This window comes from Dipodomys merriami, unplaced genomic scaffold (assembly GCF_024711535.1).
Source record: "Dipodomys merriami isolate MVZ:Mamm:240054 unplaced genomic scaffold, mDipMer1.0.p SCAF_45, whole genome shotgun sequence".
In the NCBI taxonomy this organism is placed as follows: domain Eukaryota; kingdom Metazoa; phylum Chordata; class Mammalia; order Rodentia; family Heteromyidae; genus Dipodomys; species Dipodomys merriami.
Genome location: NW_027206013.1, coordinates 10,461,652 through 10,479,117, shown reverse-complemented (window position 1 = coordinate 10,479,117; position 17,466 = coordinate 10,461,652). Strand labels below are relative to the sequence as shown.

The 17,466-nt window shown below is 47.9% G+C and overlaps 1 protein-coding gene across 1 annotated transcript in view; it reads left to right on the top strand.

The window, feature by feature from the left end:
• The window catches only part of Ssh1 (slingshot protein phosphatase 1), a 54,727-nt gene that overhangs the window by 569 nt on the left and 36,692 nt on the right, over positions 1–17,466 (top strand). Inside the window, exon 2 of the mRNA XM_069994660.1 lies at positions 4,102–4,142. Coding sequence (XP_069850761.1) covers positions 4,102–4,142 — 41 coding nt within the window. The remainder of the gene's footprint in view (positions 1–4,101; positions 4,143–17,466) is intronic.

The following is a 17,466-nucleotide window of genomic DNA, read 5'->3' as shown; positions in this document are numbered from 1 at the left end:
AGTGCCTCCCCTATGAGTCTGCAGAATGAGGCTTTCTGCCCAAGGCCAGGGCCTCATCCTTGGAGTTGGTCACAGCAGCAGCTGAAGGCTGGCCCACCTTCTCTTGGAGAACCCTAAAGGCGAAATTCCTAGCCGACTGTAGACGGCAGGGCAGCAGGAGCCCCTTAGCTCTGTGGAGAGAACAGAGCAGCAGCCCTGCAGGCCAGGGAAGTAGCCAGCCAGCATCTGGGGTAGGCCAACTCTGGAGCTGCAGATCCACTGTCAACATGGGAAGGGTTGTGTGTGACCGTGTGAGACGTCTCCCCCCTTACAGCTCTTCAGCTTCTCCTTACTGGGACTGGCAAGAACTTTTGCAGAGTAGCTGTGAGGTAAAGCCTCCCACTCCTGCCTACGGATTAGAGGCAAAAGAATATTGGTGGTCTCTTTCTGCAACCAAAAGTTAGGTTAGGTTGTCCTGGTGACCCTGCCCTGCAGCGCTCTGTTCTCCTAATCACTCCTGTTACTGCCAGTCTGGAAGTTTTACAAAATACTTTCATGCACTTAATCTCACTTTTTTTTGTTTGTTTGTTTGTTGGTCGTGGGGCCTGAACTCTGGGCCTGGGCGCTGTACCTCAGCTCTTCAGCTCAAGGCTAGCACTCTACCACTTGAGCCACAGCACCACTTCCAGCTTTTTCTGCTTATGTGGTGCTGAGGAATCAAACCCAGGGCCTCATGCATGCAAGGCAAGCGCTCTACCACTGAGCTACCTTCCCAGACCCTAATCTCAGATTCTTTCTCTCTCTGTCTCTGTCTCTGTCTCTGTCTCTGTCTCTGGTGGTGCTGAGGAATCAAACCCAGGGCCTCATGCATGCAAGGCAAGCGCTCTACCACTGAGCCACCTTCCCAGACTCTATCTCAGATTCTTACACACACACACACACACACTACTGAGAGCTGGGGGAAGTGATCTGCTCCTGTCTCAGACACATTTTTCAATTCCTCTTTTATCTTGCAGTGGAGATAGAATTCCTGTACTGTCCACTCACTGTTTCAAGCTCACAAGTTGGTGGTTCTTTAGTATATTCACAGGATTGTTCAACCATCACCACTAATTTCAGAACCTTTTCGTCACCCCAGGAAGCAAACATAGCCATTAACTATTGCCCACTAATCCTTTCTCTCTCTCTCTCTCTCTCTCTCTCTCTCTCTTTCTCTCTTCCTCCCTCCCTCTCTCTCTCCCTCGCTCTCTTGCTCTCTCTCTCAGGATTTGCCTGTTCTGACCGTTTCATCTAAGAAGAATTGTGCATAATATGGCCTTTTATGTCTGGCTTCTTTCACTTAGCATTATGGTTTCAAAATTCATCCACATTGTAGTATGTGCCAGTATTTAATTCCTTTTTGTGGCTGAATAATACTCTTTGGTTGTACCACATTTTGCTTCTATTAGACACATTTTAAATTATAAAACATGTATTATCAATTGCCAGTGATATCAACAGACTGAAACGGCAGCCAGCTTTTCTGTTACTTCAGTACATTGGCACATGTCTGGCCCCATGAGGGAGCAGGGGCTGGGATGTACCTTGGAAGGCAAGAATCTTCCAGACTGTAGTCCATCCTTTCTCCAGTTGCCTTCCCCTTTGTCTGTGCCCCAGCTTGTCCAGACACCCACATTACCTCTTATGGGGTTCTTTGGCATCTGTAGCTTCTCAGGAATAACTGGCCAAACGTTGCCCTTCACCGGAGTACCTCAGAGGGTGACGGAGAAGTTTGTGCCCACAAATCACTGCATCACTCATCAAAATGCAACTCCTTCTGTGAGTCAGAAAAACTGCTTCCTGACACAGCCGGGCTGGCTGTGAGGCGTGGGAAAGGCAGGGAAATCACAGCCCTTTGCCCTGAAGCAACTCCCCTCTTGGTTATTTTTTTTTTCTTCCTCATTCTTTAATTATCTCATGTATGTCATTTTCCTGTTAACCTAATCTCAACTCCTTTGTGAGAACAGGCAGCAAAGAGGCACAGATAAATCAGCGGTCTGCAGGAAGAGATGGCTCACATTGTTATTTTTGACCACTATTCAAAGTGACTAAATTTTCATGGGCAGATCTCCAGGCACTTGCAGGGAGGTTTCTAACACATGGGACCAGAACATTCTCCATGATGGGGGCTGTCCTGTCCTGTGGAATGTTTTAAAGCCTCTAGTTCTCTCCCTACTAGGTAGCAATAGCACCCTCCAAAATCCATGGCAGATATTGCCCAGTGTTCCTGGTGCAGGGGACTTGCTGGCGTCCACCTTTGTTGTTAATATGGCTGTGTCGTTTGCCGCCCTGCAGGATGGATGGCCCAGCTCTGTGGTCTGGAGTCCACAGAGCCTTCCCTGGCTTTCCCACTGCCTCTCAGTGTAGGATAGGACATGTCGGGGAAGGTGCCCTGGTGTGTGAGGCCATGTCATTACATACACACATGGTCATGCAGGGCCTGTGGTGGGCTTATTCTTGGTTGAGATGACCACTTCCCTCCTTAAAGCGCTAGATTGTTGTTTTGCCCCCGACGTTGGCCTCCTTTCTGTCCCCAGTCAGCCTCGCATCCCTCCTGACCAAGATGCTGTTCCAGGATTCTCATTCCATTCGGTGGGCACCTTCTGTGTACCATGCAGACGTGCGAAGGCCCTGTGATGCGGAGGCCCTGGGGATGTGAATTCTTCTACAAAAGTGAAATAAAGAAAAATTGTGATGGAGGCTGAAGTCAGAGTTAATTTTGGAGATCAACCTCTTGGCCTTTGGCTTTTAGAAATATCGAATATTCTTTTCTGTCAATTATATAAATAAACTAACAGTCTCCAATGATTCATATTAAATATTTAAGTTTTTCTGAGAACCAGCAAAAGCTTTTGAGCTCCACAGCCTAACCCCTGGCTGCCTTCTGTGGTACAAGTCTTGCTGAAATGGACTGGTTTTGCTTGTTTTTATTTCTTGAGACAGGATCTTCTAGCTCAGGCTGGTCTTGAACTCCTGGACTCAAGGATCTTCCTGCTTCAGTATTCTTAGTAGCTGTGAGGTGATAGGTATGGAGCCCCCTTTGGGACAGAGTTTTATTATTTGGAATTTTTAAAGTTTTTTACATTTGTGGATTGAACTAAGGGCCTCACGCTTGCTAAGCACACACACTATACTTGAGCCATACCACTAGTCCCTTTCTGCATTGGTTCTTTTCCTTTTTGTGTGCCAATACCAGGGCTTGAACTCAGGGTCTCATGTTCTTGCTCATAGTTAGTGCTCTACCTTGTGAACCTCTAATCTAGTGGTTTGTTGTTGTTGTTTTCTTTTGTTAATTGGAGATGGATCTCTCAGACTCCTACTCATGATCCTCCGGGTCTCAGCCTCCTGAGTAGCTGAGATTTCAGGTGTGATTCACTGGCTGCATTCATTGGTTATGTCCAAAATAGGGTCTTACTTTCTGCCCAGGCCAGCTTGGGTGTGCTTCCCTGTGTTGCTGGCGATGGTAGTAGTTTGCCATTGTGCCCATCCATTGGTTGAGAGGCCTGGGCTGGCCTGGGCCCATGATTCTCCCACCCCCATCTCCACCTCCCAGGAAGGTAGGCTGATCGGCATGAAACACTCACTATACCACTTTGGATTTTTTATTTTATTTTTTTTTGAGATAGGGTCAACTGTGTAGCCCAAGCTGGCTTTGGATTCAAATGGAGTTTCTTGTTTAGCTGTTGCCTTGCTTTTGACAGAAGGGATGCATTCTCTTAAGATCCTAGCCCCTTTCCTTAAAAGCAAAACAGGATAAGATCCAGAACAAGTTTTGGGAAGTTGAAAGCTGAGGGCTAAAAGATGGTTGGGTAGCGACACCAGTTAGGAAATCCTGTGTTCACAAGGGCCCGTCCCCCGGATGGTGGCAAGAATGTGCGTAAACATTTAGAAATCTGGAAATTCCTCAAAGGAGCAGCAGAGCAGGTTGGGGAGGAAAGGGCAGGGCTGTTCAGAAGTAGCCAGGTTTCCTGGATGTCTTTTATCTACTCTCTGGACACCAGGGAAGAGAACGTGAGCTGCTGGCTGAGGCCGAGGCCACCCAAGAGTGCTGTCTGGTGTGACATTGTCTTTCTTTCCCTGTAGCTGGAGGCTGGCAGCGATGAAGAACGAAAGTTAAACCTCAGGTAAGCAGATTGTATTTGAGTTTCTTCAGTTTTTTTTCTTCAGTCTTTCTTCCAAGCATGGAAGGGTTACATTTGTTGCCTTTGGGAAGGAAAAGCCCTCAGGAATGCACTGGGATTAAAAAAAATTTTTTTTTTTTTTTAGTGCTTTAAAATTTTTACCTTAAAGCATAAAAGTCATGCTTACAAAACTGCATAACTACAGTGTTAAAAGCTGGGTGAAGGCACGCTTGGAATCATAGCAGTTTGGGAGACGGGATTGTGAATTCAGCCTCAGACAAGACCCTGTCTCAAAATGAAATGAGATAAAAAAATAATAATTGAACATATTTAACCATAGACAGGTTTAATTGGACATATTTAACTGTAGATGGTAGGGGCGGGGAGACGGGTGATGCTAGGAATCAAACCCAGGGCCTTAAACCTGTTAAGTTGTATGACTAAGCTCCAACCCCGCCTTTTAAGCAGCTGTAATAACAGTATATCACATTTAGAAAGAAAGTGTTGCAGTTATTCTGCCATCTTAGCATGCTAAGCATCTTCGTGTATTTTCCTGTAGACTTTTCCTGTGTGGTTAAAAAATAGCCTCTATAGTATGCCCTCACTTTCCTATCCTGTTTGGGTTAGCTTTTCCTTTTCCGGTTAAATATACCGCTAGTTTGAAATTGATCTTCAGCCTCTTAGTTAATCAGCTAATTCAAGGTGGGCTATTTGCATGAACTTGTGAGAAATCTTCAGCTATCTATGCTTATTTTTTAAAATCCCTAATAATGTATTCCTATGTACTATATTCACAAGTAGATCCCAAAGACATTTGTTTTTTTGTTTTTTTTTTTTTCTCTAGCCAGAAATGAGAGCCTTCCCTTTGTTCTGGTATTTGCCGGTTTACAGAAGAGCAGGCACTCACTTCATTATACAACATTCCTTTGTAGCGTGGAGGTCAGCGAACTTTAGAACATCAGCACCATAAACAAACCATCAAGGATTTCATTCCTTAAAAACAAATATCTGTTTTATCTTATGAGGAGGAAGAACATTAGTTGGGAGAGGAAAGAAGTATTCAGAAATTGGGGTCAGCCATTCATTGCTGGGAGCAGGATGTTTTCTTGGCCTAAACTCATGCAGAAGTGGGGGAAATATGCTCATCCCATCTTTGAAGTTTTCTAATGTTCAAGCAAAGGGAGGGAAGCTGATCTTGATGATTGTGGCACCCCCTGTTTGTAAAGATTATGGGGCTAGGGATATAGTAGCATGCAAAAATCAGAGATGTCTCTTCATAGTGGCTGGGTCTTGTTTAGAATGTTAGTTCGGCTCAGGGCAGAGGACAAATGGCTTCTTTTACCCCTAGGGTTTGGGTCTGGTCAGGGCCAAGGCCTGGGTTCCCAAGCTAGAAGCCAAAGCCTTTGAGCTCACAAGTAGGAGTGGTAATGGGTCTTACTGCTTCAGCATCTGGTGGAGGAAGAGGGGAAATGGAATCCAGACCGGAACTGGGAAAGGAGTTTGCTGGCCCCTGGGACTGGCCCTCAGGGCCTCTGCAGCTGTGTGCCACCCCCTGCCCCCTCCCCTGCACCCTCACTGCCCTTTCCTGGGGTTAGAATTCCTTCTACCTTCCACCTACCCCTTTCCAGACTCTGGTCCCAGTTTAGCATTGAGCTTGCTCCATGGACTGTCTTTGGGCAGTGAATTGGTCTGTTAATTACCCTTCCTGAGCTGACAGCCTATTGTTTGGAGGAGTGTACAGTTAAGAGCTATCCCAGTTTGTGAAGAAACGTGGATGTGGTCCGCTTTCGCTGGCAAAGGCCCCTTTCCTGCCTGGAGGGACTCAATCCAAAGGATGGATTGGAACTCACCTCACCCCAGCTTTATGTGTTGTCCTGCTTTATCTTCAACACAGCCCCAAAGGAAGGCATTTTTAACTGATTCCAGGTGGGGAGCAAGCAAGAAGGTTGCATGTGAGAAATAACCACATTCAGATTGACGCTCCCTCACTTCTAAACCCCAGGAAGACCATATGACCTTTCTGGAGACCAGGCCAGTTGTCCTGGTGAACCAGCTGTCCTGAACTTGCAGGTGAGGGTACTTGTCTCAGGACAGGCAGGTGGCTCAGTGACAGGCCCAGAACCTGGCTAACTCCAGGCAGCTGTCTCTTGGAGCCTCAGGTCACTCTGGGCTCACAGCAGGTCTTCAATGCCATTGGCGACACCTGGAGCTCCTCTTGGGGACCAAGCCTCTCACCCAGGATGAGATGCTGGCTTCTGAGCTTATCCAAGTCCTGATTCAGTTGTCCTCACAGATCATCCCTCTTTTTTGTTTTTTGGGGTTTTGGTTTTTTTTTGGGGGGGGGTGGGGAGGTACTCCCAGCCTGTGTACTATCCCTAAGCTCCTTTGCTCGAGGCTAGCACTCTACCACTTGAGCTACCGTTCTGCTTCCAGCTTTTTCTGTGATTAACTAGAGATAAGAGGTTCGCTGACTTTCCTTCTCAGGCTGGCTTCAAACTGCCATCCTCAGATCTCAGCCTCCTGAGTAGTTAGGATGACAATGTGAGCCGCTGGCACCTGGCCTGATATTTATTTATTTAGCCCATCCTAGAGCTTGAACTCAGGCCTGAGCACTGTCCCTGGGCTTCTTTTTGCACTCTCACTTGAGCCACAGCGCCACTTCCGGCTTTTTCTGTGTATGTGGTACTAAGGAATCAAACCCAGGGCTTCATGCATGCTAGACAAGCACTCTACAACTAAGCCACATTCCCAGCCCCCTGATTTTTATTTTTGTGGCAGTCCTGGGGCTGAACTCAGGGCCTTAGCCCTGTCCCTGAGCTGCTTTTGCTCAAGGCTCTACCACTGAGCCACAGCATCACTGCTAGCTGTTTTGCTAGTCTTATGGATTTTTTTGCTGAGGCTGGTTCCAAATCCAATTCTCAGATCTCAGCCTCTTCTTTTTTTTTTTTTTTGTTGGTCATGGGGCTTGAACTCTGGGCCTGGGTGCTGTCCCTCAGCTCTTCAGCTCAAGGCGAGCGCTCTACCACTTGAGCTACAGCGCCACTTCCGGTTTTCTGGTAGTTTATTGGAGATAGGAGTCTCATGGTCTCTCCTGCCCGGGCTGGCTTTGAACCGTGATCCTCAGATCTCAGCCTCCTGAGTAGCTAGGATTACAGGCATGAGCCACCATCGGCCAGCCAGATCTCAGCCTCTTAAGTAGCTAGGATTACTGGTGTGAGTCACTGACCCCTGGTCTTTTTTAGGCAAAGAATACCATTCTACTTTCTGTTCCTTTCCCAAACAGGAAGGTTCTCTGTCCTGGTTTAACCTTTGAACCTTATTTGCATTTTTACGCCAAGTCTGTTGTAGACAAACATTGTGGGGTCTGTGGTGGTTTGTGTTTTGGCAGAATTGAGGGAGAGATTCCTTTCTGCTTCATATTGATCTAGGAGGTACTGTTGTTGTTTGTTTTTTCTTTTTTCCCTGAGACAGGTTTTACTGTATAGCTCAGCTTGAGCTTGTGAAATTCCTGCTTTACCATCCCAAGTTCTGGGATTATAGGTATGAACCACCATGCCTGGCTGAATTATAGTTCCTAAAGAATGCTGACAGGGAGAAAAACTAGGGGAGCAGGGGCTTCCCTCTCCTTCTCTCAGTCCATTATTTATTATGCCTAGTCCTCTGTATTCTTGCTCCCGCATCCCCAGGTTCCAACCACCCAGGCTGTTACAATGTTGCTGGCCAGCACATGTACAGTTTTTCCTAAACAATTCAGGATAGCAACTGTTTACGAAGTGTTTACTAATAGTTGGGTCTTAAGCAATCAAGGCATGATTTAAAGTCCATGGGAGATTGTAAGCCGGTTCCATGTAAACAGGAAGCCATTTTAAATGGGTGACTTGAGTACCTGCACAGTTTAGTATCTGTAGGGCATCCTTGAGTCCCTGGCCCATGGATGTGGGGATAGTTTAGTTCTTCAGTCGTCCAAGTCGGAGTCATCCATGCACAGCAATTTGTTGGATCCCTGGGTTGAGGTCCTCTCCTGAGGACCTGCGGTCCTCTTCTGTGTCCCCTTGGTGCCTCCTGGCCTCATTCCCTTACCTCCCATTGCATCTCAGGTTCATCCATCAACCTACCCTTCTCCCAGAGCGTGGCACCGCAGGGCCCTTGGTGCTTCTCCCTCCTGGTCCCCCTTTCCTTCCCATCCTCTGGCATGTACTGTTTCTCCATTTGATTTTGGGACTACGCCCTGTCCCTCCCCACGCCCTGTCCCTAGTCTGTTTCTTTCCCACTGGCCTATTCAAGTGCCCGTCCAGCCACTGTCATCAGTGTGTTTCTTTGTGACAGAGGCTGTCATTACCACCCTGTGGCTGCTGTGTGTTTTGTCATAGTCCTGACTGCAAGTGCTCTCTTCCCTGGCAGGCTTCATTCTCTGCCTGCCAACAGCACCTACACAATTGAAGAGGGGACTTTGGGCCTTGCAGACATTGCAGGCCTGTGAAAATAGCAGGAGCTCCAAGTCGGGCAGGCATGCATGTAGCTTCTGGTTCCTATGCCCACATTCAAACTTCCATGCCTGTATAAGTGCCCAGAGGCTCTGGGGCAGAGCTCTGTGTCGGTGTGGGTTCCTGGGGCTCTGTGGGGTAGCTAGCAGCTGGTCTGAAGCCCTTTGCACAGAATAGTGTGCTCATGGGCTTGGGGCTGTTTGGTATTGCTCAATGCAGTTTCGCCTCTTGGCAGTGCTGTGTCCTGGCCTTGGAGGGTCACTGTGGGTAAGCACCGTGCCTGGGAGCAGCCCTCCTGACTTCAGCTCTGTTTCTATAAGATATAAACCAATGTACCCTGGAGGGATTTTGACAGTTTCTCTGAAGGCCTTCTAGAAAAGTCTCAGGAACTAACCATCTCTCACTCAGACATAGACAATTGGTGCCCAGTGGCAGAGCCCAGGTTTTCTCCTCGTTCCTTGCTGCTGGGCCTGAGCTGGGCTCTTCTGGAAGGGGAGCTGTTCAGACTGTGGGAATCGGTGAGCAGATGGCACTGCTGGCACAGCTCCTGGCTCCCTTGCCATCCTGGGAGCTGGCTCAGGCTGGCATCAGATACAAGTGGTTGTGCGCCAGGCAGAGCACTGGGGAGAGGAGATGGTAGTGGAGTCCCCAGTGTATGGATTGGGAGTGAGGGCTTCTTTCTTTAATCTGGTATTTCTTGTTTTGTTTTGGGAGAGGGAGTTGGCAGTACTGGGTATGGAACTCAGGACTTTAGGCTTGCTAGACAAGTATGTACCACTTGAGTCCCAACTTCAGCCCTTATAGCATTCATTACTTTTTTTTTTTGGTCGGTCATGGGGCTTGAACTCTGGGCCTGGGCGCTGTCCCTCAGCTCTTCAGCTCTACTACTTGAGCTACAGCGCCACTTCCGGTTTTCTGGTGGGTTTATTGGAGATAGGAGTCTCATGGTCTTTCCTGCCCGGGCTGGCTTTGAACCGTGATCCTCAGATCTCAGCCTCCTGAGTAGCTAGGATTACAGGCGTGAGCCACCAGCACCCGGCTGCGTTAATTACTTTTTAAATAGCATTTTATGCATATGCCTGGTCATATATCCGGATAGTAGTCCTATGTATGCTTCCTGTGTAGCTGGGATGACAGGTGCACACCACAGCACGCAGCTTTGTTCTCTGTTTTATTTGGTTTCAGTGGTAAACTGTAAAACTCCCTTCCACCTCTCTCTGCTGTCCTCAGTACTCCTTCCCCTTCTGGTCTTGACCTGGGGTTCACGGGAACCCTATTCTGCCTTCAGCTTCTGGAAATATGGTTTTGTCTTCTCTCCCTTCCACAGGGCGGGGATGGGCAGAGTCAGCCTGTCCCTGCCCTGAGGGCCACACTTCCTCTTCTTCATTGAGCACCTGTCTTGTGCCCCATCTACTCTCTAGGATTCCCCTCTTCTTGCCCAAGAGTGATTTCAGCCTGGCCTTCATAATCTCTGTTGATCTGTCTAGGAGAGTCCTGGGGAGAGGTTGCCCCTGCAACGTGTCCAGGTTCTGTGTTTGGCTTCCATGCTGCCTCTGGTCATGTGTGTCGGTTATTGTCAAATCACCCATTGCTGCAAAACAAGTGGTTGCAAACTTTTAGCCTTTAAAAACAGTACACATTTGTCAGGCTGGGAGTGTAGTTCAATGGGAGAGCACTTACATCCATGTGCAAGTCCCTGGGTTCCGTTGCTAATGCACGTGCATGCACACACACACCAAGCACACGTGTGCGTACACACACAAGAACCAGTTCATGTTTGCCATCACGATGCAGAGTGTAGGGTGTGAATGAGCTGTCAGCCCTTTCCAGCAGACCAAGGACTCTGGAGGGCAGGCCTTCCTAGCCTTTGGCTCACAATGCCCAGCGTGCCCCGGCTGGCCATGGAGTTCGTGTACATCGAGTTTTCCGTGTTGTCTTGCATGGAGCAGCCAAGAGTGGTCGTGGACCACATCCCGTAAACAGGACGAAGCATCCTCCCTGCCCTTTTCCTCTGCAGCTGGCGGCAGAAGCACTTTCAAGCAGCCTCGGTACCCCTCTACCCAATCTCTAAACCAAGGAGCCATTTATTATCAAATGTTTATTGAGCTCCTACTGTGTGCCAAACTTTGTTCTGGCATGAGGGAATACAGCAGTGGGTGTGACAGACAAAACTCCTGCCCCAAGGCTGATGTTCTGTTGGCAGACAAGACTGGAAGTCACTGAGGAGGAAAATAAAGCTGGGATGGAGGACGTGAACTGAGTGCTCAGCTACACCCTTGTGTGGGTCTCATTTCACCTATGCTAAAGTCCTGGCAGGAAGACACTGTGTTTATTCTGCTCTGCCCAGCTGGGTGCATGAGAAGACAGACTGCGAGGCGAGCCGCCTCGTTTTATATGGTGGTACACAGCGGAGCCACGGTAAAAACTCGAGCACCTCACCCCCCTCCTCCCACAGAGCACTAGGTGGCAGCGTGGAGTTGTCTCGAAGACCATTCTGGCTGCAGACATCTGGTCCAGGCTGAGCTGCTTGCTTTCCTGAGAAGATAACTGGGGGCTGGGCCTGTAGGTCAGGCCCTGAGCTGGCCTCTGAATCTGTGAACACAGGTGTGTCATTCCTCTCTCTAGACTCCTCTCTCAGGAGTTGCAGAGCTACACATGTGCCAGTCTGTATGTAGATTGTGCCAATCTGTCCTGTCCCTTCCCTTCCCCATGGCCTCTCACTCCCTTTGAATACTGAGCTACACACACTGTTAAGCTTGTGGGCCATTGAGCCCGGAGCTGTGGCTCGTGTCTGTAATTCTAGTTACTCAGGAGTTGAGATGTGGAGGATCAAAGTTTGAAGCCAGCCAGCCTTGTCAGAAAAATCCTGGAGACTTCATGTCCATTTAACCAGCAAAACGTTATAGTGGAGGCATGGTTCAAGGTAGAATACTAGCCACGAGCAAAGGTTTGAAGCTCATGGTTTGAAGTTCAAGCAATACCAGCACAACACAAAGAAATCTGGGCTATTGTAATATACTTGGGAGGTTCCTTTTAGTTCAACTTAGGTGTTATTCCCAAATAGGTTTTTTTATTTTAAAATCAGAATTTTCCTTCAATGTGTATGTATGTGTATATATATATATACAAAATATATATATATATATATATAATTTTTTATACCTGTAGCAGTTGTGAGTTGAAGACAGTGAGGTGAAGAGTTAATTTGGCCTTATCAGATCTTAATTAAACTTCTCATTACAGTTAAATAAAATTTGCCTAGCATTTGTTACTAGGTTCCATTAACCTTTTGAAATGCCAGTACTCAAGAGTTCAGAAGAGTACTCTGGTCTCATTCTCTTCATTCTGGAATGTGCCACACAGGAGCAGGAGCACTGGAAGTCTGGCAGTGGCTCTGGGGTATGGGGGTGAAGCTGCTGCGCTCTCCTTCACCCATGCGGTGAGGGGACTTGCTCCGGAGCCTCTGCCCACCGGGGAGAGCACCTGGGCAGCCTTACCACTGAGACAGGGGCGTGGCAGAGAGGAGGGTCTCTTGTGAAGCAACCTGGTCATAAGGGTGTTTCTTCCTTTGTTATTTGCTTTATTAACCCAGTCAGTGTGTATTTGGTGCTTATCTATGGCTTCTGTGCCAAATACTCAGAATTCCATGTTGAGTAAGAAGAGTCCTTCCCCCTTCTTCTTACCCATAATGTGTGGGCTGTGTCTACTGTGGCTCATTCCTGAAATGATTTGAAATAGCTTTAAATTCATAGAAAGCAATGGATTATTATATTAGTGAGGCATGGTGAATGTAGAGAGAAATAAGATAAAGTTGGGTAAAATTTATACATGACATACATTGATAGTTACCAGAGTTTGACTGCAAGTCTGACTGAGCCTCTTAGTCATCAGTGTAAGAGAGAAACAAGATCTATGGCTTGATTCATTGTGCCCTTAAAATATGAGCAAGTCAGAGAGCCAAGCATGGTAGTACACGCCTATAGTCCCAACTACTTGGGAGTCTGTGTTAAGATCACTTGGAAAATTACTTGAATTCTTGAGTTTGAGACCAGCCTGGGATAACATTAGCCAGTTCAGTCTCAAAACAAGCAAGCAGTTCCTCTGAATAACTCTCCTGAGAAATAATGTGTGGTGCTTCACCAGGACGCACCATGGGACAAATGAGCAAGCAGGTTGTCTTGGATGTGGTCCCAAGGCCCACAGGGAAGGCCTGGTGCTGCATGTCCGTCTTGCCAGTTAACCTGGGTAATTGCGGGTGAGGTAAAAGCAGCACTCCGTGCCAAGGCTACCACTGCCCCAAACATGGGAGCAGGATGCTGAGTCACATCCTGCTGGGCTGAGCATCCTGGCTTCCCTGCTCCTCACAATGGGAGGCCCGGTCAGGCAGGGCGGCCCTTGTGATCCCGACTTGCGGTCCCAGCAGGAGAATGCTAAAATTAGGTCTTCTGTATGGGAGAGCCCTGGGGTCTGTGCATGTAGATGAGAGGCCCTGGGAGAGCCGCGCTTCCTGCTGTTCTCACCCTCTCTGTTCTGGGAAACACTAAGAGGGAAAAGGGCCTCAGGCTGAGAAAGGGCTACATTAGTGAAGGTAAAGAGATAGAAAGGGGAGAGTCATGAAATATGCCAGTAAAAATCAGTATAGTGACGCATACCTGTATCCCAGCACTAGAGAGCTGTAGGAAGAGGGATCGCTAATTTGGGGCCAGCCTGGTCTACATGTTGAAACCCTGTCTTTAAAAAGCCACAAACCCAAATCACGGCAAAACAAAGCGGTCAGCAAATGGGCTGAGTGTAGCTTCATGGTAGCATATTGGCCTGGCATGTCCCAGGCATGGATTTCATCCCCAGTTACACACACACACACACACACACACACACACACACACACACACACACACACACACACACACACACACACACACACACACACACACACACACACACACACACACACACACACACACACACACACACACACATATTACAAAAATCTGATTAACAGACTTTTAAAAGGAAACAAGTTTTAATTTCAAACTTACAGAGAAGTTGTTCCTGCAGTGTCCATTATAAAAGCAGCTAGCTCGGGAGGGCTCATTGCCTTTAGCTTTCTGATTTAGTCTGGCCTAGTCCTCCAACTTCCTCTGGCTTTTACAACCTGGGCACTGTGGTATCTGAGCACACATTTGGTAGTGTGTGGCATCTTGATGTGGTGTCTGCTGGCTCTTCAGTGGCCATGTTCATCTTTGGCAGAAACAGAACCGCATGTGACTGAGGCAAAGCCTTTAACACGTGATCCTATGCAGGATACTCGCCTGAGCCCTCTTGGTGGGTTTTGCCTGGCTTCTGAGAAAATTAGGTTACAGTCTGGTCCCCGTCAGTGGTGGACTTCTTAGTGTATTTGTGTCTGTATGCACATGTGGTGTACCATCTGGTAATTATGTCATTAACATTCAGACGTCTCACGGTGGCTTCAGCGTGCCTCTGACATGTGCGTAAAATATTTCTGTGTGTTTTGGTACTGGATTTTCCAGGCCTCATTGTGCCCTTCCCTGCCTGCTTCCTTTCAGTAGAGGATGCGGTTTAGGGGCCATTGGGCCTAGCTTTATTGCTTTGGGATATCGTAGCCTCGGGTCCTCTGGGGCAGAGGTCGAGAGCATACGTGTGGATGTGCATGTATAAGCACATGTATTTATCTGTTTAAACATGCTGAAAACCAAGAATTCAAACTTATGCCTCCAGTTCTCATACAACACCTCCCAGTCTATCTTGAGTGGGTTTTTTTTCCCTCCCTTCATATTATGTAGTCTCCTCCACCCACTCCTACCCAACCCCCACCTCACCCTGGCTTTTGTCACTCTCTAAGTGTGTGAGTTTGAGCAAGTAATTCAACCATAGAGGAAAGAGAGCCATGGCCTCAGCTAGAGCAGCCAGGGAAGGCTTCCTGGGGGAAACGAGGTGTCAGAAGGCAGCACCCTGGAGAGAGGGGGAGGCCATGCTAGCACCCAGGGTCTCTAAGGACCACAGTGGGCAAGGAGGTGTCAGGAAATATGGTGTGGTAGAGGAGGAAGTCATGTGAGAGTTCGTACGAGGAAGACTTTTATTACAGTCTTTTCTCTGACTGTATTATGAGCTCCCTGAGTTCAGGACTGTCAGTTTAATGAAACTGAAGTTAATGACCTGTGACCAACAGCTATAGACGGTTGTGACTGCCATAGAAAACCTTAGCCCAGGAAGTTTGGGCTGTGTGGATAATGTCATGTTATGGAAAGTTCTGGGGCTGGAGAGGAATGCACTGAAATCAGTGACTAAACTGTGCGGAGCAGGCTTGAGACCCAGAGGCCTCTGCCTGGCTTCTCGCCAGCCTGAGGCTCCCTTGGCCTCAGCCATAGGCTGAGGTAAAATTGCTATTCTTTTTTTTATAGTACTAGGAATTGAACCCAGAGTCTCACATACGCTAGGCAAGTATCTTACTACTATAATACTAAGTTAATTAGCAGTTTAGTTCTTTGGTCACACTGACCAAATTTCAAGTGTCCAGTAGGCCCCTATGGCCAGTAGCTACCATAGTGGGCAGTACTAAGAAAACATGTCCACCTTCTCAGACAGCTCTGCCCTACAGGACATTCTGGGCCCCCCGGCTCTAGGGGGCTGGGGGATTGTTGTAAGACTGGAACTCAAGGTTCTCAGAAGCTAGGAAGCCCCTGAAAAATTTGTGTCCAGGTAACTAGTGCCTAGGCGACGGAGCGACAGCATGAACAGCACTGAGTACCTGCGATGGTGGAGCTAATAATCTGCTGTGGGAACTTGTGAGTTGTTACAGAATCAGTTCCTCCGCGCCTGCTGTTTCTGGCTGGCTGGCTGGCTTTGCTGCCATAGCGTTTCCTGCACAATGCAGCCTTTATGCCTTCTGCCCCCAGGAAGAAGGGGGGCTTCAGGCCGGCCTGGTATCTCAGATGACGAAGGCCGCAGAACTCTGGTCCCACCGGCCAGAGGGCGCCCAGGGTTCATCAAAGAGCTATCCTAAGGTTTGAAGAGCCTTGTCGGGCTCATCATTGGCCGTCTTTCTCTCTTCTTAGGTGAACGAATGGGTTGCTTGCCCCTGCCCATTAGTATGAAGGCGGCTGTGAAGCTGGCTGGAAGACTGTCTCTTGCTGTCTGAAATGCTGCTGGACATTCCTTCTCTCTGAGAGAAACCTACGCCTCCAGCCAAACAATACATAGCCTGGCAGCACAGACGTCTATAATGAGTCCTGTCCCTGGGCATCCAGCCCCACACAGCCAGTTTCCCTCTAGTCAGCACTGTGTGTTTAGGAGAACAATTTGGGAGCGCTCACTGACAAGTGTGTCCCCTGAGCCACCTGTTTCCTTGTGCTCTGAAGAATGGGGTTTGGAGCAAGGCCCTGCTGAATCACACACACACATTTGAGATCAAAGAATAACAGCTCATCTAATGTGTGTGAAATGAGTGAGGCCATAACCTCTTTGTACATCATCTTTATAATAACAAATTTTGTTTTGTTTTGTTTTGTTTGTCCTAGGGCTTGAACTCAGCCTGAGTGCTGGCCCTGAGTTCTGTTTTTGTTCAAGGCTAGCACTTTACCACTTTGAGCCACAGCGCGCGCGCCACTTGTTTTTCTGGTGGTTTATTGGAGATAAGAGTCTTGCAGACTTTTCTGCCTGGGCTGTCTTTGAACTGTGATCCTCAGATCTCAGCCTCCTGAGCAGCTAGGATTACAGGGGTGAGCCACCAGCGCCCAGCTAAAAAATTTAATAAAGAAAAAAATGAGTGAGGAAAGCCCCTGTGGGAGAGCATTAGAAACCTGCTGTCCTTAACTAATCTCTCCAAATAGTAAGTCTTCATTCTCCTTTTCATCTAGTATTCAATTTATATCCTTCTAAATCACCGTATTTTGAGGCTGTTCTGTATCCATGAGCCTTGTCTGTTGCCATAGCTGCTGCAGGTCCAACCATCTGGCCCTCTGCCCTGGGATTCAGCAGGAAAAGCCCATGGCTTGGAGCTTCCCCACTCTATCCTGCCCACTTTCCGTAGACCTACAGAAGCTGTGCATCTTCTCCCAGTCTTGGTTCTTTCATCATAAGAATGGAATTGCACTGATTAAGTGAAACGACATTGGGTGAGCCTTCTGTAAACTACAAAGCGCCATTCAGACCAGAGCTGTAATTTACTTATTTAAGTCCATGTGCACTGAGTGCCTGCAGGGGACCAGGCTTTTGGGTGCTGAGAACCTGCTATGCTGACAGATTGATGGCTCAGCCACAAGCCTAGGGTTTGGTTTCTCAGTGTTGTACATTCTGCAACTTGATTTATGAGTTTACCCAGTGATGATCAAGTTCTGAGGAGCCACTTTATGCTCACTAAGCATCTAAGGAACTGACAAAAAAAGAATTTACAAACACATATTTGTGAACATTCATCCACAGTGGGGCCTTTTACAAAAGAAGCTACATCCTCTTCTGGTCCCTGGAGGGCATGTGTCACATGTCCTTTCGACTCTGCTCTTTAGTGATGTTCTTGCAGCCTGGCTCAGTCTCAGGAGCCCCTGTGAGTGCATGCCTGCAGTACCTGAATCTCCTTTCCTGAGCCTGTCTGACCCACAAGACTGTGCGATTTTCCCTGGGCAGATGCCGGATTGCTGTTTTTAGTCCCAGGGCTTAGCCCTCTCTGGGCACTGTAGACATTCAGTAAATATTTCTTGATCTAAAGAATTAGCAAGGCCTGACATGCATCTCATCTGCAGTGACTTCATGTTAGTTCTTTTTTACTCTGTAATCCCTTCAGCAGTCACCATTGATCCATAGTATCACTTCTGGCTTTGGAGCGG